Genomic DNA, 14,802 nt, shown 5'->3' with positions numbered 1-14,802 from the left:
GAGGGGAGACAGAGGAAGAAATCTTCCATCTGCCGGCTCACTCCCCAGGACCCAGGTGAGTCAGTCCTGGGTCAGGCTGAATCCAGGTTGTTGTAACTCCATTTGGGTCCAGTGTGATGGCAAGGACCCATGTTCCAGAACAGCATTAATTACTCAGTCTCCAAGGTACACTAGCAGGACTCTGAATCAGGGGCAGAGTTAGCTGGTTCTCCCTCCAGCATCCCATGTGTTATATGAAGTGTCCCAAGGGGTGGCTTCACACACCCTACCTCAATGCTCACCTGGACATGGGTAACTTTAAAATCAATCTTATCTGTAGCACTCATTGGATTATTTCAAAGTAACTTTGATAATAAGACCCTGTCTGAATTTTCCAAAATAGTGAGAAACAGTAATTTACAAAAGCGAGCAGCTCTGTCTGCTTGGGAAGAGATGGTGTTCGGTCCTTATTGAATTTCACACTGGATATTGCACCTAGTGCTGCTGTGGAACTAAAGAAGGAGGTGATGTGGAGTATCACTGCCATGCTGTACTCCCAGTGGAGGTTGCGCCTGACTCTCGCTCATTCACTGCCAGCTGCACAGTCATTTTTAGAATCAATGAGAAGCGAAGCAGGAAACGACTTTGGGTAGCAGTATCAATTGTGTTATGCATATTTAACATGCCTCAAATGTGCTGATCAAATTCTGACTGAAGATGGGAGCAGTTGCCACTGTGTCTGTGTGTGTTAGAGAAGGTGATGTGATATGATGCAGGCAGATACCACACATTGGGAGAGGTTGTCACCGTGCTGAAAGGTAGAACAAAGCTGAAATTCATTTGACTACAATGTCTGACACATGTTGCTCTAACAGGTCATTCCGCCTCTGTTGTTGTTGTTGTTGTTGTTGTTGTTGTTGTTGTTGCTGTTGTTGTTGTTATGATTATTGTGTGAATTTTTTTGGCTTGTAATATGTTGATCGCCAATGATGCTAAACATAAGCTTTCTCACAGAACTTATTTCTGAGCCCAAAGATTTTCCATCCACTGGGAAGAGAACATTTTTCTCCATAAATCAAAGCCTATTTAGTTTTCCCCAAATGGCAAGCATTTTTATAAGTACTTCATCTTGGTGAACTTATTTAATATTCACGGCAATCCTATGAGATAGACTTGTGTGCATGGGAGCTAACCGTGTCCTGATGGATGAGCAAAAGGGACACAGAAGGGTTCCATGATTTTCAGACTTAAGGGATTGGATTCGAAAGTAGATTTTTTTTCCCACTATTTCCTAAGGAAACATCTATGGAAATATCATTTGGACTTTATTTAACCAAAGAGATAAACTGGAGCTTACTATTTAATAATACAAATGAACTATTGAAACAATCTTTAATTTGGGGGTTTCTTCACTACTAATGAAATTTTAAACACTATTTGTCATTTTAACTTTATTTATTTATTTTAAGATTTATTTTAGTTTTAGTTGGAAAATGAGATATACAGAGAGCAGGAGAGACAGAGAGCAAGATGTTCCCTTAGCTAATTTACTCCCCAAGCTGCTGCAGAGGCTGAAGCTGAGCCAGCCCAAAGCCAGGAGAGTCCTTCAGGTTTCGCACAAAAGTGCAGGGTCCCAAAGCTTTGGGACATCCTGGATCTCTTCCCCAGGTCACAAGAGGGAGCTGGATGGGAAGCAGGGCCTCTGAGATGAGAACCAGCATCTGCATGGGATCCCAGCATATGCAAGGCCAGGACTTGAGCCACTAAGCTACTGTGCCAGGCCCTGGTATTTTAACTTCAAAGCAAAGGGATTTGTAACGAATGAATATCATAAAAATAACACCTAGGCAGGTTGGAATAACATGATGCATTGCAAAGGTTTCACATGTAGCCTTAAGTTTTAAGCCCTTCTCACTAACATCAACTTCCACTCCCTTCTCCTCTATCTCTAACATTTAAGGTTATGTAAGGTTAACACCTTCAGTAGGATAGGGTTTGGAATGCTATGTGTTATAAAGGCGACAGACAGCTAGGCAAAACAATTCCCTAAATCCATAAAACATCTTTTCCATTTTAAAAAAATTCTTCACAAAATTCAAATTTTGGAAAGGGAAGCTTGTGTAATGAAGCAATGGCGCAAAGGTGACTCCCATTCAGGAGGCTCCTCGGTTTGTCTGAAAGGCAACAGACAGTGTGTGGAGTCAAAAAAGTCTACATAAAAAAACCCTGCCTTTGAAGTGTTGCACATGCATCAGTTGACTGACACTGAGCTAGTTCTTGACTTGACCCAACCATAGAGTTCCCAGTTGTAAAAGAGGAAGTGGAAGCATCCACAGTGACACTTCTGTGGCTTTCAGGTTCCACTGAAGATGGACACAGCACATTCCCAGCTCCACACTTGAACAGTCACTGACACAACCACTCTGGTTCTTTTGTTCTCCCTACAGATGTGAAAGGACAAACAAAAGGGCCTGAAGAATGAGAAACCACACAGAAGTAACAGACTTTATCCTCCTGGGGTTGTCAGATGACCCAAAGCTACAGGTCATCATCTTTGTCTTTCTCTTCATCACCTACATGCTCAGCGTTACTGGGAACCTGACCATCATCACCCTCACCCTGCTGGATTCCCACCTGCAGACCCCCATGTACTTCTTCCTCAGGAATTTCTCAATCTTGGAAGTCTCATTCACAACAGTCAGTATACCCAGGTTCCTGAGCACCATTGTGACAGGAAATAAAACCATTTCTTTCAATGACTGCATGGCGCAGTTATTCTTTTTTATTCTCCTGGGAGTCACTGAATTTTACCTCCTGGCTGCCATGTCCTATGATCGTTACGTTGCCATCTGCAAACCGCTGCACTACACGACCATCATGAATCGCAAAGTGTGCACGCTGCTTGTCCTGTCCTCTTGGCTGGTTTCATTCTTAATTATTTTCCCTGCTCTCATGTTGCTCTTGAGGCTTGATTACTGCAGATCCAATGTCATTGACCATTTCACCTGCGATTACTTTCCCCTGCTGCAACTTTCTTGTTCAGACACAAAATTCCTGGAGATCTTGGGGTTCTCTTGTGCTGTGTTTACTCTAATGTTCACTTTGGCTTTAATATTTCTGTCCTACGTATACATCATCAGGACAATTTTGAGGATTCCTTCCACCTCCCAGAGGACAAAGGCCTTCTCCACATGCTCTTCCCACATGATTGTCATCTCCATCTCTTATGGAAGCTGCATTTTCATGTACATTAAGCCCTCGGCACAAGAGAGAGTATCCTTGAGCAAGGGAGTTGCTGTGCTGAACACCTCAGTAGCCCCCATGCTGAACCCCTTTATCTACAGCCTGAGGAATCAGCAAGTCAAGCAGGCCTTCATGAACATGGCATGGAAAACTATATTTTCCACTGGTACATGAAATTCTATGGCCTTGTGAATTAGACTTACACTGAAGCTCAATGTTAAATATATAACTATGGTTGCCAGCACTGTGACATAGCCAGCTAAATGTCTGCCTGCGGCGTCAGCATCCCGTATGGAAGCTGAGTCAAGTCCCAGAGGCTCTACTGCCAATTCAGCTTCCTGCGAATGTCCGGCCAATGCAGCAGGGGAGGGACCTAGGCCTTGGGTCCCTGTGCTCACCTTGAAAACCCATGGATCAGCTGAACTGCAGCCAACACTGGGTGGTGAGCCAGAGATGGAAGACCTCTCTGTCTCTCTTTCTATCTTTGTAACTCTGCCATTCAAATAAAAACAGCAAAGGAAGCCCTGAGTATTTTTTTTGATGTGTTTGTTTATTTTCATTTCTTCAAAGCATTTTTTCATTAAATTCTTCACTCATATGTTGTGCAGCAGTAGCATGTTTCTCAAGAATGTTTTTGATTTTCGTTCTTCAGCAACACATTAATCATTCAGCAGCATGTTATTTAAATTCATAACAGTATAAATTTCTATTTTCTTCCTGTTGTTCATTTTGTTTTGTAGTTTTTCATGTAAGGGGATGTTTAGTATCTGTGTAATGGAGACTGTCATATCCTGATGTGAAATGTCATCGGCCTATTCAGATTTCTGTGGCTTCCTCTCTCATCCTTGCTCAAACTTTCCCATTTTCAGGATTTTGAAAACATATGTTTAATATCCTTTTCATCCCATTTAACTTATTTTCATGTCTTTCCACCAGTGCATTCTTCTGAAAATTTGTTTATCACAACTTCTTAAACAACTATTCCATAAATAAAATTATTTTTGCATAAGAGAAACTACCAGGAAGCGAAGGAGACAACTTTAAAAAGTTCAACTATTGTACCTACTGTATACAAAAATATAACTTAGTGATTTTTGCCAAAAAATCTCTCTCGACATTTTGCAGTTTTGCTGAGAATGTTTTGTCATAAAATTTTAGTAAGTTTAACAAAGTTTAAACAAGTTACTCTAAAATCTGAAAATATTTCTTGTAACTCAGTGTAATACAATGATTTCATTTAATTTATGTGGATAACAAAGCACCCTCTTTCTAAATTCTACAGTTAGATATACGAATAAATATATCACAGGTACAAACATAAATATATTCCTGCACATATGTTTTACATAATAATGAAGAAATACATATTAGATAATGGAGTATAGTATGATTTCTCTAATTTCTTCAAAGTATCTGTCTTTATGACTCAGTGGTATATTTATGTATAAACATACAAATATCTATAATTCATATGTATTGCAATATATTTTCCATTTTAAACTGCGATAAACATTGACATATATTATTCACTTTATTTAATATATTTATATTTACATTAACACACATTTATATATTTATTAGCAGGATGTATATTATTTAAGAAAATATGAAAGATATATTTTCTCAGTTTTTAAATAGCTTAGAACTAAGCATGTATTCAAATTACTACAGTATTATATTGGCTGGTGTAGGTGATGGACTGAACCTGATCCCACACTGTCAGGTGCACGCAAGAGTCAAGTCTCAGGTCACCCAGGTGAGGGTTCTTGGTGGAATCCTCAAATAGATCACTAGACTCAGACGTTGGCCACAGGGAAAATCAGAATGCATGTGGTTTGACATTGGAGAGCACGTATCAGGATTGACCATTCTCAGCTGGTGATGACTGTGCAATGGGCAGCATGCCAGATGCACATGGAAGACAAGGCAGCCAGCTCATCTAGGTCGGGAGAGGAAGTTGAATGTCTCCTCAGAGGATGGAAAGCAGAACAGGTTGGACAATTCTTATGGTCAAGTTTTGCAGTGTCTGAGCCTGTGCATGCACTAAGCCAATACATCTGGGAAATGTTTTCTCAACCCTGGGGCCACAAAGCTGAAAATGTCTTAGAACTATAAAATCACTCTAGTGACACCCTCAGAACATTCTTCCCCAAACTGGGTCTCTAAGGGGTCATTTCATGACTGTCCCCCATCAGAGACTGCTGATGTAATCTGACAACAAGGAGCGGCTCCCTCCTCTTCCCTATATCTCCACACCCCACACTCACACTTCATCATTCCCCAAACCTGCCCCAAGTGCACACAGGAGAAAAAACAAGCAAGCAAAACCTGGGTCCCATCAACCTTCCTCTATACCTCAATCATTCCCACGCTAATAGGAGGCCAAAATTGGCATGTATCCCTCTCAGCTGGATAAACGCTAGTAAGAACAACATTTTAAAATACTGCTAAAGGAAAAAATAAATTATGTATCTTGCTATCTCTATGACAAATACTTTACTGTCAGAACATGTGTATTTGGCAAATGTAACAAACATTGACGGAAGTAGCTTAATACCCTAAGAAGAGTTTTACATAAATTGAAACTCGAGTTTTTCTGGTATTTATAATAAAATGCTGAAGAGATCATGAAAAACTGTAATGGTCAATAAACTGAACAAAATTGAAGCTGCAGTAAAATATAGCAAATCATAATGAGAATTACTCTCTATGATACAATGTATTATAGTAGATCAAGATGCTACATAGCTAATTGTATTACTCATGAAATGCTAAAGAAGCATATGATACGAATAATAATACTAAAGCAATGGCATTTAGTGAAGTCTGTTTGGCAGAAGGCAATATTTTAGGGCTTCAGAAGGAATGAAAAGCTGAGTGTAGCCATGCTCAAGGGAAATCCACTACACAGCAGAGTCAGAGGCTACTGAGAAATCCAAAGATGCCGTCCAGAAATCCCTCGTGATGTGTAATAGAGATGTGGCCCAGACTCCCTCTTGTTCTCAGGAGATCAATTCTTCTAAGGTCAAAACAAGCCGGCTTGCAATATTTGAGAAGTTGATATTTCCATGGAGTTGCCTCATTCTAATTTGTGTAGCTCCACTCACACCATACACTACTACTATTTCTTGTCTCTGTGTCTTCAGTCTTGAAAACTTCTAATTGGATCAAGTGATTGAGGAGTGTAACGAGCATTTATTTCTTTTGAAGTTTCTGACCTTTCTTTTTAAATTCTGGCTGCATTTCCCATCAATCAATCATAAAATAGGTAAAACTGTGAATTAGTGCAAACTTCACTATGTTTTGGAAAAGAAGGAATGAGTTTATCTTGTATCCTTCATGGAAGAAATTTGTCTCTGGTATGGAAGAGAAGATGGTCAGGATTGAGCTGCCCATACCCACGACAGTGTTTCAAATTGGGATGAACTGGTAAGGCCATGATATACACATTAGTGCTTCTTATAGATTTCTAGATACCTTTATGGAAGAGTGAATCCAGAGGATGCGTTCTCTCATGTGAAACAACATTATTAGGGATTCAAACAGTTCTCCACAAAGATGGCCCGATCAAGAAGAAAGATGTTTGAATGGAAAACCAAATTTGCTGCCATTGAATGAGCGAGCTGCTGAAATTTCAGGCAAGTAGCTGTTTTTTCAACCGGTGCTCAGAGCAAACTGGAAAATAATCAAATGTCTCATATTGCCTTCAACTTAAAAATAAATATATCTGTGTAGAATACATTCATTTCTAGCAAGTCATACAGAGTAACAAAATTTACAGAGTTATCATAAACTAACCAAAATATTCACTACTAATTAAATAATATAATTGTTTATTCTACCTTAACATATATTCACATGTACTCCTATCACCTCAACTATTAGACCAAAATATTAGTAATGAAATTACACAAATGAATGAAATATTAAAAACATAAATATTTCCACGAAGGTCATCAGAAATCAGCTTCTTTTGCTATACAGTAACCAACTGTTACTTTTCTCTACTCAGCTTCCTTTCTCTCTTTTGATGATATTAAGATGATCCCTTTTCATTTTAAGCGGTAACAATTTCATCATGAAAAAAATATATTACACATGATTGTTTCAACAAAATGTGGTATTGTTATTTTACATGCATTGGACACATAGCAAGAATTACCAAGTTTACTATCTCTCAATAGTGTGGTTTGTTATGTGAACATTTTCTAACTTCCCCTGCTACGTCTAGAATCAGACAACTAGTCAATAAGCCAAACACAAAAGTAGACTAACACAAATATAAAGAAGATAACCCAAATCAAGTGGTGATCAATTATCTGCAGATGGTATTCGGGAATTGTGATGCTGTCCACCATGATGACTTACAGCTTCATCTCCTCTGTTTAATTCTGTCTCCTTACTCATATCTTTAACAGAGGGGGAACAAAAAGAGACACAGAGAGAGGATGAATCGCACAGTGATCACTAGGTTTGTTCTCCTAGGTCTTTCTGATGATCCTCACCTTCAGGTTGTGATCTTTATCTTTTTATTCATCACCTATATATTGAGTGTAACTGGAAACTTGACCATCATCACCCTAACTTTGGTGGACTCCCATCTACAGACACCGATGTATTTCTTCCTCCGGAACTTCTCTTTCCTAGAAATCTCATTCACCACTGTCTGCATCCCAAGGTTTCTGGGGGCAATCATCACTGGAGATAGAACCATTTCTTATAATAACTGTGCAGCCCAGATCTTCTTCTTTATCTTCATGGGAGTCACTGAGTTTTACATCCTCACCGCCATGTCCTATGACCGCTATGTTGCCATCTGCAAGCCCCTTCATTACACTACCATCATGAGCAGGAAACTCTGCACCCTGCTTGTGCTGTGTGCCTGGGTGGGGGGCTTCCTCACCATTTTCCCACCCCTCATGCTTCTGCTCCAGCAGGACTACTGTGCTTCTAACATCATTGATCACTTTGCCTGTGACTACTTCCCCCTCTTACAGCTGTCTTGCTCAGATACCAGGCTCCTGGAAGTCCTTGGCTTTTACTTTGCCTTGGTTGCTTTGCTCTTCACTTTGGCCTTGGTGATCTTATCATACATGTACATTATCAGGACTATCCTGAGAATCCCCTCCGCCAGTCAGAGGAAAAAGGCTTTCTCCACCTGCTCCTCTCACATGATTGTCATTTCCATTTCCTACGGAAGCTGCCTTTTCATGTATGTTAATCCCTCTGCCAAGGAAAAGTCATCCTTGACCAAAGGAGTGGCCATTCTCAACACCTCTGTGGCCCCCATGCTGAACCCCTTCATTTACACTCTAAGGAACCAGCAGGTAAAACAAGCCTTCAGAGATGTGGTCCACAAGGTAGTTCTTTCTGCAAGCAAATGACATGCTGTGTCACAGAGAAAAGACATTGTACTCTGCTTGATCTTAGTGAAAAGGCCTAGAAGTGATGAGAAAAGGTACTGTAAAAAGACACTTTAAAAAGTTAAATCTCAGGATTTCTAAGTAGCTGTAGAAAACTTAGTCCTCTTTGTAGGGGAGCTTTTCCCAGATCATCCTTCTGCTTCCATACCCATGTTTCCATTCCCTTATTTCCATACCTTTATTTTTATTAACTCTGTAATTCATTGATTGTATATTTTATATCTCCTCCATAATTTTTGATATTGATATGTAATTATTTAAAAGGTGTACAATTTATTGAAGCAGACTTAATTGTATTTGGAGTATTCCCTCAATTACACACAGTTTCTCATGTTGTACTGCATATGTTCTTTTGAAACTTTGTATGATTTTTAAATGTAATTCCTAGAGAAATATTGATAGCATCAAGGTGATTATAAATTCTTCATGTTCTCTATAATCATTCCTTTATGATTCTATGTTATTGTACTAGAAGTAACATACCTTGCTGGATAACACATTGAATGCAGATCTCTGTTGTGTAAGATTTAATGCATGGCATCTTTATTTTCTTTGAAACTCAGCTCTTCAAATATAATAAAAATAAACCAGATCAGTATATAATTGTTTTAATCATTTGAACATCAATTTCATATCTGATCTCTTGGTTTGAAGAATAAGTCACTAGTGTACTGTGAGAGAATTTCAACTTCATTTTCTTTTAACCGATTTTGATTAGATAGCTTTCATTTTAGCATTTTTCTTCCTGAAATTTTTGGATCTTATAACTAAATGAAATATTTAAAAATTCAAATATCTTGGGGCCTGGCACAGTAATCTAATGTCTAAAGGCCTCACTTACACACCAGGATCCCATATGTGCGCTGGTTTTAACCCCAGTGGCACCGCTTTCCATCCAGCTCCCTGCTTGCTGCCTGGGAAATCAGTGGATTATGGCCCAAAACCTTGGGACTCTGTACCTGTGTGGGAGACCCAGAAGAGGGTCTCAGCTCCTGGCTTCAGAATGATGCGACTCCAGCTGTTGTGTTCCCTTGAGGAGTGAATCAACTGGCAGATCTTCCTCTCTGTCTCTCTTCCTCTCTATATATCTGACTTTCTAAGAAAGATAAAATAAATCTTTTAAAAATTGAATTACTTATAAAACAATGAAAGTTTGTTTTGGACAGCCTGTAATATAATTAGCACTTTTTGTCTTTCTAACTCAACTATGTGCTGCTAATATCTGGAAATCAAAGCATCCTAAATGTATGGTAATTACACATACCACATAATTAAGAAATTAGCATGGTAGCATTCTTCTGAGTAACTGATTTTTAGGAATCATTATAATACCTTCAAGATCAAGACTTGCCTGTAGTTTACACAATTTCAAATATTTTTTGCATATGCAAAGACTCAGATCACCAATAACTATTATTTACAATGTTCTCAAAAATGTCAAATATTTTCCAAGCACATAAGTGTAATTATTACCTACATTGAAGATAAAAGTAGTAATAATGTTGATACTTATTAATGCTGTAACAAATATTGTAACCAATTTCTATACTCTTACAGCGAACTGAAAAACCAAGCAAAAGCTCTGATTTACTCCCTATTTGGTTAATACAAACATTCTTCCTAAACAATATATTATGTTTATGTAACTTTAGCGAAAGAAAAACAAATGTATTTTCAATATATTCAGATTTTTGCATCTATTCAAGTATTTGAATATTTCCGGAAGACATTGGGCATATCCAGGCTGGTATGAACTATTACATGTAAGAAAGATAAAATGATTTTCTTGATCATCATTAAGACCATCAGAAAACTAAAGACACTAGCTTTTTACAACTAATACTAAAGTATTGATATTCTTTAGTTTGTGGGATTAGTCAAAAAAAAATACATAGAAACTGTGTTTAAATCAAGAAATGCCTAAAAGGTATGAAAGTCTTTCACCGGTGTGAAAGACTTGAGCTTGTTTGTAAGTCTAACTTTATGCGATTTCCAGAAGCTGTAGAACTGCCTTGCTGGAAGCCAAGGGGCGTTTTTCCTACAAACATTCATCACATTAATCAAGATGCTAGTGAGCTGTTACCATGAAATTATGTATTAGTAGTGAGGATATTAATGTTCATTTTTATGAGAAAAGTAGGTTTACAGAGAGAAGATACAAAGATTTTCCGTCTGCTGTTTCACTCCCCAAGTGGCCATGACAGCCAAAGCTGTGCTGATCTGATCAAAGATCAGTAGCTCCATCCGGGTCTCCCACGTGGATGTAGGTGCAGGGTCCCAAGGCTTTGGACCATCCCCCACTGCTTTTCCAAGCTACAAGCAGGGAGCTGGATGGGAAGCGGGGCAACTGGGACACAAACAGGCATCTATGGGATCCTGGCACATGCAAGCTTAGGATTTAGCCACTGAGCCATCGCACCAGGCCCTTCTTTCTCTTTCTTTCTTAATGTCTTTCTTTCTTTTTTCCTCTCTTTCTTTCTTAGTTTCAAATAAATAACTAAATAAATCTAGAAAAAGAAGATCAAGAAATGAGTAAAGAAGTAAAACAATCATCAATTTTCTGAAATCTTAAGACAACATACCACAGGGAAAAAGTCTCACAGATATTTTTGATAAAATATCATGCTTTGCTTGAAAGTTATTCTTTTTCTCTAAAATAGTCAATAAAGCTACATTACATGCAAATACATTTATCATGGAGAGAAAAGACTTAACTAGTTTCTTCTTTGTAGTATTTCCATTATCTGTTTTTGGAAAAAGTTAGATAAGTTAGATGTTGATATATACCTGATAATCAAAATTCTTTAAATGATGACTAAATTTATCATTGTTAAAGAGCTTAAAATATAGGAAAATAATTACTATTGTGTAAAAGCTAAAAGCAAAGTTGCAGCATTTTATATGTAGTAAATAATTTCTACCATTTCTAGATAGATATGATAATCAATGTTTATCTTAATATGTGTCAATTAAAAATTCCATGCAACTCAATGACTTTTTAGTCTCCTTAATTTAAATAGCTGCTTGTTTATCTTTTCCTTACTTTTTATTTCCCCGCTTTCCAAACACATCTTTCAATATTATCAGCCATCTCTATTTCTGGAATTACATACAAAGCTGCCTTACAATTACTTTCTTTTTACTGGCAAAGAATAAAGAAAAAGTTGCTCAATATAATGTGTAAAGTTTATTTCTATGTAGAATATAAATGTTAAACTTTCCTTATTTGTAAGATTTGTATCTTTCAATTTAAAAATGTTCAAACACACAAATTAAAAATATTCAATCTCAGTTTCCCAAATACTTTTTTATTTTTGCACAACTATTCTAACATTGACATGTTATTATATAAAGTAACAAGAAACAATGATTTAATAAAAAGCAAATGATTCACAGGCAACAAATTCAATTTTGGCAAATATCTCTATGATCCTAATCAAGGTATGGGAAGGATTTCATTAAGTGTAATGAATCAATACACAGATAAAGGCCTTCAAAGGTCTTTAGCACTATCCATTTCAGGAGACAGGTAAGTCATACCACAAGTCATGACATCATTTGTGCCATCATAGTATGGTAAAAAGTATAGTAATTTACTATATTCATCACAGTATAGTAATAAACAAGATTTTAAGGGGGGATTGCCAAAATGCAAAAGAAATCAGCATAGTAACTCTCATGAAGTTAGACGCAACATTTTTAAATTTTTTTTCTTTTAATTTAAAAGTGAGGAGGTAAAAGATACACTTGGACATGTTTGGAGATGGAAAGGAGCAGGTGGGTTAGGGTGGAAGAGTGAGAAATGTTCCCACCTTCCATTCTGTGTCAGCAGAAGGAGAGGTTGTCCCTTCACATTGCCAGTCTTCATATGCTCATTGGAAAGGGGTGATTCATGACACCACCCCAGATCCTTGGTGAGGGCAAGGTGTCCTAGGGGAAGAGTCATTGGTTGATAGGCAGGTAGGATTTACAAAGAGCAAAAGAACAGGGGGAGTATGGCTTCCAGCTCATGCCTTAAGCTAGTTACCTATGTATGCTATTTCATTACTTCCTCACAGAGTTTTGACTTTTAATGTAAGAGTTGCTGAGAGCGCAGATTATCACGTCTTCTGCAGTTACATCGTGATGATTTGGGATCCAGGACTTCCCTATCTGGAGTTCAGGGCTCTCTTTCTATCTTATCTAATGGATCCCTCTCATGAGCCAGAGCACTTCCACCCAGTGCCAATGGATCTGGCTCCCTACATCTTCATCGTGGCTTTGAGATGTGGTTGACTTCTTTGCACAGCAGTCAGCAGTGTAGGTGGCCCAATCATATAACAGAATCAACACAGCCAGAAACAATTCTGCATGTTTGTATGCTTCACAAAATTTAATCAAAATGTTCATGTTTTCTAATCATTATGTGTAAAAAAAAAAGCCAATGTCAATCATTTTCTGTATCTTTTAATGATGTCCCTCCTTGGCACTCACTATTTACTTAATGAATTCCCCTGAGCCAGTAAGAAAGCCTCAGATAAAATGCGTTCAAGTCCATTTGGCTAACATATTGCAGAGAGGGACATTCCTTTTTACCCCTTGTTCAAATCAGCACTGGCAGAAAATGTTTCTGAGGTCTGGGGAACTGTTACTTAGATTTTACTGAGGTATCATTGTAGGATCATAACAAATTCATTTGAAAATGTGAAAATGAAAAAGGCTTTTTAAGTGTTTTTGTATTACACGGAAAGGTACAGAAAGAAAAGTGTTATACTAATCACCCAGGCTTACCTGTGTTTATACACAGATCTAAAATGAAAAATAGGAGATAATTGCAGTGTCTTGCAATGCTCCAACAATTTTATAGGAACTATTGGTAACAGCTAAGAGTATTATGGCACAAATATTATTACCCTCTAATAAAAAAAAAGTGCATAATGTCTCAAAACCATGAAAAGCTCGATTACCACAATTACTTGAGAGCATAAATGAAAATTTTTGAATTAATTTCCAGCTTTGACATTATTTTAATATTTAAGAAAGTCAGTAGAATTCCAGAGTGAATTATCAAGAACCAGGAAGTAAGTATCTTTGCTCTTCCTTGACACAATGCATGTTCTTCATTTTATTTAAGTATTTAAAATATTGCTTTTATAAATGATTACAGATTTGAAATCTTTTTGATATTAAAAGCTAAATAATCTGTTATTGAGAAGCTATAATGACATCCCAAGCAGGGACATAATGTTTTTAATTGCCCCTTTTTCCTGATGCTTACACGCTATGCTATGATACACTAGAATTTTTTAAAAATCATTCTCTATTTCCTCCCGCCCAAAATTTTATGACTGCCTACTTGTCTACTTTTCCAGGGCAGGAAATCTGTACTTGATCTTAGCCAAAAGACTGAGAGGCAATAGGGCAGGAAATATGAATTTTACATTACAGGATTTAAAATGTTTAGGCCATGAGAGGTTTTAACAAAAGAGTGTCCCTTTTCTTGTGCTTCACTTTTTTTTTTTTTCTTGCTAGCTCAGAAACAAAACATAAAGATGGTAAAAATATCAACCAAAAACTGAAGTAAGACATTGGGAGACAACGGCAGCACTGTGAAAAACTACTTTGTTTTCCATAAAAAACTACTTCGTTTCCAAGGAAAATGATAATTCTTGTGATTGTCGTTCCTCCTGCAGAACTTTGCTGAACAGTGTGGGCCTCATCTCTGTTACCCTCGTGTGAACATAAGCCCCTGCAGCCTTGAAAGGTTCTGAACTTTATGTAAAGACAATGCTATGTTCCAACTGCACTTTCACAATATTGAAAAGATTTTAAGAATCAACTCTTTTCATATGTCTTATAAATAACAGCTAAATATTTTGAAGAGAATCATAATTAAAAGGTGGCTTTAAAAAAATGGCATCTGTTTAAATGTTGGTGACAGAACTATTTAGCCATGACATGTAGAAATGCGTTCGCAAGGAAAGGCATTCACGTTTGGTCTCAAGCAACTGGTACTTCATTACAAGGTACAATGGAAATGGGAAAGGGTACTGATGGAGAAAAGCCATTATTATTTTATTTTATTTTATTTTGTAGGTTATTCATTGTAATGTGTATTTTGAAATACTAAACAAAGCCTGACTTAAATATTTAACATCCCACAAGGCAAGCATCAGGA

The 14,802-nt window shown here is 37.4% G+C and overlaps 2 protein-coding genes across 2 annotated transcripts; both read left to right on the top strand.

The window, feature by feature from the left end:
- Positions 1-2,457: 2,457 nt before the first annotated feature.
- Positions 2,458-3,396, top strand: LOC121163272 (olfactory receptor 6C1). The gene has a single exon (XM_040990715.1). It carries the CDS (start codon positions 2,458-2,460, stop codon positions 3,394-3,396), a length of 939 nt encoding a protein of 312 aa, XP_040846649.1.
- Positions 3,397-7,670: 4,274 nt separating this feature from the next.
- LOC121163265 (olfactory receptor 6C3) lies at positions 7,671-8,606 on the top strand. The gene has a single exon (XM_040990701.1). It carries the CDS (start codon positions 7,671-7,673, stop codon positions 8,604-8,606), a length of 936 nt encoding a protein of 311 aa, XP_040846635.1.
- The last annotated feature ends 6,196 nt before the right edge of the window (positions 8,607-14,802 follow it).

The sequence above is a fragment of the Ochotona curzoniae genome, unplaced genomic scaffold (genome assembly GCF_017591425.1).
Source record: "Ochotona curzoniae isolate NIBS_2020 unplaced genomic scaffold, NIBS_Ocur_1.0 contig_1014, whole genome shotgun sequence".
NCBI classification, from domain to species: domain Eukaryota; kingdom Metazoa; phylum Chordata; class Mammalia; order Lagomorpha; family Ochotonidae; genus Ochotona; species Ochotona curzoniae.
Note: the sequence above shows the minus strand (reverse complement) of the source record. Positions and strands in the feature narration are given on the sequence as shown.